The sequence below is a fragment of the Eschrichtius robustus genome, chromosome 3 (genome assembly GCF_028021215.1).
Source record: "Eschrichtius robustus isolate mEscRob2 chromosome 3, mEscRob2.pri, whole genome shotgun sequence".
Classification (NCBI taxonomy): domain Eukaryota; kingdom Metazoa; phylum Chordata; class Mammalia; order Artiodactyla; family Eschrichtiidae; genus Eschrichtius; species Eschrichtius robustus.
The window spans coordinates 22,147,126-22,158,030 of NC_090826.1; the positions used below are offsets into that span (position 1 = coordinate 22,147,126).

General features: G+C 50.7%; 1 protein-coding gene across 1 annotated transcript in view; it reads left to right on the forward strand.

The window, feature by feature from the left end:
* Positions 1-10,447, forward strand: part of SMPDL3B (sphingomyelin phosphodiesterase acid like 3B) — a 28,437-nt gene extending 17,990 nt beyond the window's left edge. The window contains exons 4-8 of the mRNA XM_068537520.1: positions 4,758-4,901; positions 5,937-6,109; positions 7,241-7,421; positions 7,501-7,634; positions 10,082-10,447. Of these exons, the coding sequence (XP_068393621.1) occupies positions 4,758-4,901; positions 5,937-6,109; positions 7,241-7,421; positions 7,501-7,634; positions 10,082-10,447 (998 nt within the window). The remainder of the gene's footprint in view (positions 1-4,757; positions 4,902-5,936; positions 6,110-7,240; positions 7,422-7,500; positions 7,635-10,081) is intronic.
* Positions 10,448-10,905: the final 458 nt, after the last annotated feature.

Sequence of the window (10,905 nt, forward strand, 5' to 3'; positions counted from 1 at the left end):
CTGTATTCAACAATACATGAATCAGGCAGCATCCCATCTAGCAAATAGAAAGGAGCGCCAGGAACTTCCCTGGCGGTCCAGTGGTTAAGACGCTGTACTTCCACTGCATGGGGCACGGGTTCGGTCCCTGGTCGGGGAACTAAGATCCCGCATGCTGTACAGTGCGGCCGAAAAGAAAAAAAAGAAAAGAAAAAGAAAGGCACTCCAAGGAGCTGTACAAATGGAAGGTTTTATAAACAGAAGGCAGTGGAAAAAGGAAGATTCTAGCAAAAAGTGGATTGTTTCAGGCAAGGTTACCTTCGTTTAGGGGAAGGGGTGGTGTCTATCAGGCAGATTTCCTCACTAGTGCTGACCAAGTAATTCCAGATTGACTGTTTAAAGGTCACATTCTTGGGAGAGGCTGAAACTTCAGTTAGGTTAGGTATTAACTTGGTTAATACCTAACTTGGTTTGCTGACCTGGGACTTAGCACAAGTAACTCCATTTTGGGCCTGTTGTTTCTTTTTTAATAATGGAAATGCCTGACATTTCACTGGCTTCTGTCCTGACAGTTTAACAGCAGACTCACAGCCCCTTCTCAAGGCATTTACTGTTATATTTAGGCATCTTCCCTGGGTAAGTCTCACGTGGTCTCACACACAGCCCTTGCGTCTTGCTGTGGCTCTGGAATTGCCATCTACTGCCTTTAAACCATCCTGGCTGCTGGGACTTTGGGGAGATGCTGATTTCCAGCCAAAGTGCTGTTTCGTGGTGCAGTCCAAGGCCTTCAGAGCCTGGGAGAGCAGGCCAGGACTGTGAGAGATTATGGTAGCAGCCCCACGGGACTTGACAGGGAGAATGCAGCCTGGGCGCTCCATCTAATGGCCCTTGAAAATGGCTTTAATCAGGCTGTGCCAAACACAAGGTCCTGGGGGCTGAATCAGGCTCTCAGCCTGCCAGCTGGACACCTGTGAAAGCAGATCCCTTGGACCCCCCTCCCCATCCCCCAATCTCCTTTGGGTTCCGGCACAGCTGCTTCCTCTAAAGGTCTTGGTCATGGGTCCCCAGGACCCAGATATGAAATAATGATAATAAAAATAAGTAATAGCAGCAGCAAGAACAACTATATGTATCTATGTATCAAGGGCTAAGTGTCAGGCACTCCTCTAAGAATATTATATGCCTTAGCTCATTCACTGTCAGGAATGAGACTCAGGAGACTCCAGGAGAGTGGAGCTCTCTCACATTTTTACTGATGACAAATGTGAGCCTTGGGGTCAAGGAAACAGGCAAGGTTGAGGATGCAGATCCTTCTTTGAGGACATCTCTTACCTATCACTTCTACTGCCACTCCAGGAGGGGCCCCCGAGCTGCTGTTACCATCCCACATCTGTCCCCGAGGCAACCTCATTTCTGACACCTCCTTCCCTCAACCTAAATCAATTTGTGCAAAGAAGTTGCCTGGATGCTTCTAGTCTATGTAACTCAACCCAACCCAACCCAACCCAGGTATGCCTGGGCTACTTCATCTTCCAGCAGAAGTCACTACTAGGTTCAAACCAGGACACTCTCCCCCATGGCAACAATAGGTATTATTATCCCCAGTGTATAGATAAGGAACCTATGGCTCAAAGCTAGTCAGTTCCTAGGGAGGGATTCAAACTTAGATCCAACAGTGAGCAGTCTTTTCTCTGCTCCACGTGGGGCTTCAGGAATAAAAGTGAAATAATGGATAAGAAAATTCTTTATTACTATGACCTGACATACAAGTGTAAATAAGATTTTACAGTTTATAACATGCTTGCACATTTACTGAATTTCCTAAATCCAAGATACCATTGGCTGTAAGATGTTTCATTATTTTACGTATCTCTAAGAAAAAAAATGTTCTCCGGGGAATTCCCTGGTGGTCCAGTGGTTAGGACTCAGCCCTTTCACTGCAGGGGGTGCGGGTTCAATCCCTGGTTGGGGAACTAAGATCCTGCAAGTTGCATGGCGTGGCCAAAAGAAAAAAAAGAAAAAAAAAAAGCTGTCCATTAAAGTATGACACAGAACTTTCTCATGGCCTCAATGGTAAGACACGTCCCACTTATAGAGATGTTAAAATATGAACACATTGGAAGAGGTGAAATGAGGCATTATCTTATTTGAGAATGGTAGCAACATAGGTCAAGCAGAACACTCCCTATCATAGAGATAAATAAGCAACTTGTTGGAGAAGAGGAAGGGACTGAAATTTGAGATTTTGGTTCCATGTCATGAGTTCTTCCTGCCACGTGCACCTGTGTCCCCCCATCAGAGTCACTGCGAACACTGGCCCCTGTCCACCATGGCTGATGGTAAACACAGGTGTGCAAGGCAAACTGATCCAGGTCCCAATTCAGGTTCTGCCACGCTCTATAGCTGGGCCATCCTCCGGACACTCAGTGTTCTCCCTGTGCAAAATGAGGAAAATAATGGTACCTGCCCAAAGGGTTGTTATGAGGATTAAATAAGGTAATCCATCCATTCATTTAGTCAGTCAACAAATATTTGAGTGTCCTCTACGGGTGAGACAGCATGCTAGGGGTAGGGGATGTGGCTGTGAACAAGATGCCAGGTCATGCCCTCATGGAGCTTAGGCTTGTAAGGATCTTCTGACAGTGCCCGACACATAGAAGTGGCAAAAACCTGTTACCCCAAAACTGGGTTTGCCTCTTTGTGGGTGTCAAGCCAAAAGGCACAACCAAGCCAAAGATCAGGAGAAGGAAGGATTTATTACTTGCAACAAGTAAGGAGAACACCAGGGATCTTTCCAAATCAGTGTGTCCTTGAACAGCAAAATTGGGGAAGTTTTAAGCTAAGGATATATGCATATTCACGAAGGGGCTTGAGCAGGAGAATGCAACTTAGAATTGGAGCAAAGGTTGACAGAGTCCAAGCTTTAGTTGATTGAAGTCACAAGGGTCAGCAAAGGTCAGCATCATCACTCCTTAGGTTCCAGTTGATCTCATGGTTGAGGGGGTTTAAATTCTGCCAAACAGCTCAAGACAGTGCTTCAGGCTAATCTTTACCATTGGAACAGAACTGGGAGTCTTTACAACTGATTTATTATCTTTGCCCTTGTTACTTCTCTTGCCTGATAACAGTTTGTTCTTTTGTTCCCTTAAGATCATTGTTACTGAGATCTGTTCAAGGGCAAGCATTGTAGCCAGGCTTAGATCCCAAAATGGCTTAGGCCAAAAATGGCTTCTCTTATGTCTCTGGGGACACCCTACCTTATCTGCTTATAAACCAGGAGAGATAACCTCCCTTCTCATCTGCCTTTTGGGATGCCAGGGATTTGTGTTTTCTCTTAAATGAATTCTTTTTTTTTTTTTAAATAAATATCAGAGCTGTATTTAATTCTGTTGTTTATTTATTTATTTATTTATTTTTGGCTGCATTGGGTCTTCGTTGCTGCGCGCAGGCTTTCTCTAGTTGCAGTTAGTGGGGGGGGGGGCTCGTGGCAGTGCGCAGGCTTCTCATTGCGGTGGCTTCTCTTGTTGCAGAGCACGGGCTCTAGGTGTGTGGGCTTCAGTGGTTGTGGCATGCAGGCGCAGTAGTTGTGGCTCACGGGCTCTAGAGCGCAGGCTCAGTAGTTGCGGCGCACGGGCTTAGTTGCTCTGCGGCATGTGGGATCTTCCCAGACAAGGGCTCGAACCCGTGTCCCCTGCATTGGCAGGCGGATTCTTAACCACTGCGCCACCAGGGAAGTCCTTAAACGAATTCTTATGGCTGCCTGTATCTATGTTAGAGAGGTGAGGTTTTCTTTCAGGCAGTCACAGCCATGACTTCTGGCTTTGTGAATAATTCCTCATGGGAATTCTACGGCCTCCTCCTTTGGCAGAGCTTAGCATTTCCAGATCTTGTAGGCTGTACAGGGTAAAGGGTTTGTTAGAATCATTTTTTCAAGTAGGAATTGGAGGCGCCAGGCTTCCTCATTGGTTCAAGTTCACTCCCTGGGGTAAGCCAAGCTCATATAAGGACAAGGCCCTGCCTTGAGCTCAGAGGAGTTTTTGTTTATTATCAAATATTTATTGAGCAACTACTACATATACCAGACACAGATGTAAAATAAAAGCAGAAGTGAGGCTACTCACAAGGAAGAAATGAGTCTGACAGGCTCCGCTCTCCCTCCTGGGTTCATTCACAGGCCACATCCTCAGGGAGGCTCCCCTGACCCCCACTCCCACCCCTGTTATACACTCCCACAGCAAGTGGCTCTTCCCTTTTTGTGACAGCCATTACTCAATGCCTATCAACCCTACCGCACTGCCAGGCCTCTTGGCCTGGGCCTGGGGGCCCAGGTCTACATGTTTGCATGTACTAGGTGCTCAGTAAATATTTGTTGATTCATGAATGAGTGAAACTGCCAAGGCCTTCCAGGGTGCAGCAGACCCCTTCCCTAACAGTAAGATGGATCTGGAATTGACAAGAACAAGGCACACTAAATGACCAAGTGGCTGATCATGGATCTGAAGGTTATTTGGATCTTCTAGCTTTCTCCTCCTTATCTCATGCTTCATTTCTGACCATGGAAATTTCTGCGGGGAATGGAGTTAGAGAACTCACTGCTCTTCCTTCCCAGATCTGAGCCAAATTCTGCCAGATTCTATAATGTGGTTTTCTGCTTGGCTCTGTATTTTTCCTTATCTGTGCTATAGCTCTTCCCTATTAGCTCTGATAGCCAGTGGCTGAAACTAACTCCACTAAGCACTTTTGCATATACATTCTTATATTTTTCTTTTTCCTCCCAGATACTAAAGTCTATGCTGCTTTGGGAAATCATGACTTTCACCCCAAAAACCAGTTCCCGGCCAGAAGCAACAATATCTACAATCAGGTAGCAGAGCTGTGGCGACCCTGGCTCAGTAACGAATCCATCGCTCTCTTCAGAGAAGGTACTAACATCATTTGCTACTGTAAGGAGCACTTTATGCCAAGGTCTGATCTAATTTCATCTTCACAACATCCCCATGAAATAGGGACTGATTTTATCCCCATTTTACAGATAAGGAGACTGAGGCTTGAACATAACAAGTCACTCGGCCAAGGTCACCCAGGTTAGAGGAGGCAGACTTGGGAGTAGGATCCAGGGCTGATTCCAATGCCCATGTTCTTAACCCCACAGCACTAATGAGGATCATAAGAGAATATTCACTGAGCATTTCCTGTGTGCCCGGAACTGCCCTCAGCACACTGCTAGACTCCTTACAACAATCCTAGGTAGGGGCAGTGACCTGCAGCTCAGGCCAGGTTTCTCAGCCTTGCCACTGTTGACATTTGGGGCTGGATAATTCTTTGTTGTGGGGCCGTCCTGTACATTGTAGGGTGCTTAGCAGTATCCCTGGCCTCTATCCACTAGTTGCTAGTAACACCTCCAGTTGTGAAAACCAAAAATGTCTCTGGACGTTGCCGAGTGTTCCCTTGGGGACAAAATCACCAGGTTGAGAATCACTGGTTTGGAGACACAGTATCCCAAAGTGACCTGACCTCCTCTCCTTCCTTACCTCAGTCCCTTGCTGTTGGGGCTCCCCATTGGTCAAACCCAACCAGAAGCTCACAGCACAGAAGCCCATGGATTTAACCCACAGCTCCTGGGGCAGAGAGCTGAGCAGAGAAGGGTTGACAGTGGAACTGGAGGGGCAAACACACCTCCATGTTATTCCCATTATACGGAGGAGGAAACTGAGGCACAGAGAGGTTAAGGAACTTTCCCAAGTTGCACAGCTAGGAAGTGATACAGCCAGGACTTGAACACAGGCAGCCTGGCTCCAGAGCCTTTGGCCTTACCCACGATGCCGCTCCTATGGGAAAGATGGGAAGGGAGGACGCAAGGGAAGGAGAAGGTGGGCGAGTGAAGTGGAGGGGGACAGAGGTGTGTCTGTTCGGAGGCTGGAGACCCCTTCAGATTCCCCTTGGCTGTGATGTCCTAGGTGCCTTCTATTCTGAGAAACTGCCGGGGCCAAGCGCAGCTGGGCGAATCGTGGTCCTCAACACCAATCTGTACTATAGCAACAACGAGCAGACGGCCGGCATGGCCGACCCTGGCCAGCAGTTCCAGTGGCTGGATGATGTGCTGACCAATGCGTCCCGAGCTGGGGAAATGGTAAGGGCTCCCCACTCCTCCTCTCCCCTCCCTGGGGCCTCTTCCCGTACAAGTCCCCCACTTTGGCACAGACTCACCCACTCACTTGAGATGCCCACATCACAGAGGGTCCTTCATCAGCTAGGCACCTGAGGGGGCTGCTTCCATCCTCACAACAGCCTGTGAGGCTGGGACCCTGGAGTCCATTGCAGATGCGAGGCTCCTGATGGGCAGTGACAGTCTCAAGTCACACAGTAAGTGGCGGGGCCTAGACTAGAACCCCAGTCTCCAGAATCCAAGGCCAGCACAGCTGCAGCCACACTGTGGGCTAGACCTCAAGGGGATGCCCTGCCCTTGAGGTGTGTCCGTCTAGTCTGCTGGGCTAGCAGGCCCCCGATGACTGACCCTGTGTCTCATTTGCCTGAGTCCCTGCTCTGACCAGCGCATCCCAGCAGGATCTCATGGCCGGTGCTTTTGCCCCCACTATGCATCAGATATGTTGCTAAGTGCTTTATATGGATGATCTCATTTAACTCTCATATCTCCACCAGTTAGGTGCCCTTCCCGATGAGAAAACTGAAGCTCGGGGAGGTGACACACAGCTGGTGTCCAGCTGCAGTTTGGCTCCAAAGCTCATGTTCTTAACTGCCCTTCCTACCACTGCCCCCGCCGCCCATTCTACCTCTTGTAATGGGGACCAAGGGCCCAGGCACTGTTAGCTGAGAGACTCGAGGAATGTAAGACGTGAACACACATTACCACACAGCATATGCTACACAACCATGCAAGGAAGGTTTGGTTACAGTGCCTGAGCTCTCCAAGAAGAGAAGACTTGTCTCTGAAGGATCAGAAAGGTTTCAGGAGGAGCTTCGAGCTGGGTTTTGAAGCATGAGTAGCATTTACAGAAGTGAAAATGAGAAGGGCGCTCCAGGTGGCAGGCATAGCATGGGTAAAGGCACAGAGGGAGGGAAGCATGTGGCACATTCATTTCTGGGTACAGGGAGATGCCGGATCACCTGGGAGAGGGATGGGGGAGGAGGTACCTTTGAGCCCATCTGCTTGCCTCTGGGGAGACGGGCAGGTTGTGAGAGGTAGAGATGAAAAGTTGTGGAAGGGGTCTCTGAGCCCCTGCTGGGCACCCCTTCCTCGTAGGTGTACATTATCGGCCATGTGCCCCCGGGGTTCTTTGAGAAGACACGGAACAAAGCGTGGTTCCGGGAGGGCCCCAACCAGGAGTACCTGAAGGTGGTCCGGAAGCATCATCGAGTCATTGCAGGGCAGTTCTTCGGGCACCACCACACCGACAGCTTTCGGATGTTCTACGACGATGCAGGTATCCAACCTGGAGGGCAACGGCCAGACCAACTCCCTCTTTCCCTCGCCAGCCTCTCAGCTCCACTCTCTCTTGAAAGGTACCCCCATCAGTGTCATGTTCCTTACACCTGGGGTCACCCCATGGAAAACCACGTTACCTGGTGTGGTCAACGGAGCCAACAATCCAGGCATCCGGGTGTTTGAATACGACCGAGCCACACTGAGCCTGCAGGTCAGGAGCCTTGGGTCTGCTGGGGCCAGAGGAGGAGGGAGGAGGGACCTGATAACATCACTGCCTTCCCTAGCTAATCCACCCTCTACTGAGTGTGTCAAGGCCTCCTACGTGTTCTCCCCTCCTCCAGCACTGCCCTGCTGTAGCTCATCTGGTACAGCTAAGGAGGGGATTAATCTTTCTAAAGCACTTCTTGTCTCTTTCCTGCTCAAAAACCTTCAGTGGCTCCCCAATGCTCCCAAGATAAGTTGGATCTCTTTGGTCTGGTATTCAAGGTCTCTCACAGTGTAACTCTCCTTGGCCTGGTATTCAAGGTCTCTCACAGTGTGACCTCAGGCCCACTGCCAGGTCTTCTCTACACTGACTACGCTGCAGCCAAGCAGGCCCCTAACTCAATGAGCAATCCCACACCTCCTGGGATGTGCTTGTGATTACTGAAATGACAAAGAAATATTATTCCTTAATGTATTCAACAAAACGTGTTAAGCCTCTGCGATGTGCCAGGCCCCGTGCTAAGCTCAGGAGATACATAAGTGAACAAAAGTCACTGCTCTCCTGGAGCTGACAGACAATAAACAAACACATAAAGTTAAGTGTGGCACGAAATAAGTGCTAAGGAGAAAAGAAAACAGGGTGAGGAGGCAGGTGGTGACAGTTACAGGGTACGTGTATATGTGTGTGGTGTTAGATGGGGCAGGGAAGTGTCACTGATAGGGTGACATTTGAATTCTGAGTAAATTCAGGGAGTGAGCCGTGTGAGCGTCTGGGGAAGGAACAGGAAAAACATGTCAGAGGTCCACGGTGGGAATGCGCTTGGTGTGTTAGGGGAGGAGCACGGAGGCCCGCGAGGCCACGGCGGAGGTCACGAGGGGAGGGGGGGAGGGGGGGTCAGGTAATGCAGGCCATGAGGATGACTCTGGAATTTTAGAAAACCACCATTCTGCTGGGTGGAGAACAGGCTGTAGGGGGCAAGGGCAGACACAGGGGGACCAATTAGGAGGTGACCTCAGCCACTGAGAGGTGATGGTGGTGTGGGCCAGGGTGGCACCCGTGGGTGGTGAGGAGAGCCAGATCCTGGATGTATTTTGAAGGCAGAGCAGACAGGATTTGCTGGCGGATTGGTTGAGGGGTGGAAGAGAAAGCGAGGAGGCAACGAGGGCTCCAAGGCTTTGGCCAGAGCACCTGGAAGGATGAGGTCGCCATTTACTGAAACGGGCTCACTGCAGGAGGAGCAGATTTTGGAGGAAGATCAGAAGCCTGGCTTTCCTGTTAACTTTGGGATGTCTAAGTGGCATCCAGGTGAAAATGCTGAGGGAAGAGGCAGCTGGGTATTCAAGTTGGAGTTCCAGAAAGAGGTGGGTACAGAGATTTAATCTGGGTGTTGAGAAAGGACATTTAAAACCAGGGGCTGCATGAGTTAACCTGGGGCCTTGACTCTAGAGTGAATGTAGATGGAGAAGAGGTCTGAGGAGTTTTAAGAGTGTGGTCCGTCGTCCACACGGGCACTCAGACCGCAGGGTTCGGGGAAGACTAAATGAAATAATGTAAGGCGCCTAGCAAGAAATTGCCATCCATCCATGGCACTTCCTCTTACCCCACCTCTCCTGACTGCAAATTTAGGTGGAAAGTGTTGCACAGATAAACCCTTCCGGGTTCTAGTCCTGAAAACGCACCTGAGTACTCAGGGTCTTGGGTGTAGCCCAAGCCCCCATCAAAGCACAATTCTATAAGCTCTCTCAGCCAGGCACTCCATCCCACTGCTTTTTTTTAAATTTTTTTATTAATTTATTTTTGGCTGTGTTGGGTCTTCGTTTCTGTGTGAGGGCTTTCTCCAGTTGCGGCAAGTGGGGGCCACTCTTCATCACGGTGCGCGGGTCTCTCACTATCGCGGCCTCTCTTGTTGCGGAGCACGGGCTCCAGACGCGCAGGCTCAGCAATTGTGGCTCACGGGCCTAGCTGCTCCGCGGCATGTGGGATCCTCCCAGACCAGGGCTCGAACCCGTGTCCCCTGCATTGGCAGGCAGATTCTCAACCACTGCGCCCCCATCCCACTGCTTTTATATTGCGTTTTATCCAGTCTTTCTGCAAATTTTTACTGACAATCTTCTGGGTACCCGGGAGCTTGCTGGAACAGAAAATGCACAGGCCATGGGGTAAACAAGCTGGGTTCCAATCCTGCCTCAGCCACATGTGGGACCCTGGCCAAGTGAATTAACCTCTTTAGGACTCAGTTTCGTCATCTGTGAAATGGGGACAATAAGCGCAGTTACCTCATCAGACTCAATCAGAGGATGTCTGCCAAGCATACCCGGAAACTAGTAAATGCTCAATAACTAAGAGCGGTCAGGATTACAGCTATTAGAATCTGGGGGCAAATGCAAGGTGGAGGATTGGGGGCGGAAGCGGACAGCTGCTCACAGCCGGCCCGCCTCGCGCCCCCTCTGCAGGACATGGTGACCTACTTCTTGAACCTGAGCCAGGCGAACGCGCAGGGGGAGCCGCGCTGGGAGCTCGAGTACCGGGTGACCAAGGCCTACGGCGTGCCCGACGCAGGCGCCCGCTCTATGCACGAGGCGCTGGGCCGCATCGCCAGCGACCAGGGCGCGCTGCAGCGCTACTACGTCTACAACTCGGTCAGTTACGACACGCGGGCCTGCGACGAGGCCTGCCAAGCCGAGCACGTGTGCGCGCTGCGCGAAGTGGCCTTCGACGGGTATGCCGCCTGTCTGCGCGCCCCCGGCGTCGCGCCCGCGCCCCGCCTCGCGCTCCTGCTGGTGGCGCTGCTGGGCCTGCGCACGCTGCTTGTGCCGTGACCTTGGGCGCCGCCCGCTGATTGGCTTGGCTCGCCTTCCTCCTGGTAAAATGGGGAGAGCATCCCCCCCCCCTCCCCCGAGAGCTGGACTTTCCGCCCTTTCCCCGGCGTCCGCAGAATGAACTGGGACGGGACAGCCGATCAGGAAATGAAGCCCCAAGGGCCCCACCAGAAGCACATTTCTTTCAAGTTTCATGTTTTATCCCAAACACAATGCTCGTCGTGCATGTTATTGTTACTAACTTGTAAATCATGTTTAAAGTAACTCCCTTGCCCAGTTATTGAATGTTCCCCCCTCCTCCTATTCGGATAATCCGAGTAAAATGAGCTGCCAGGAAGATGCGCCTGGTTGATCCAGTGCCCTCTGTCTCCCCTGGCACACGGCCCGGACTCGGAGGCAAACTTAGCGAAGTCCCTCAATCAGGGATCGGAACGGGCCTTGGCGTTCTGTTGTTTTGT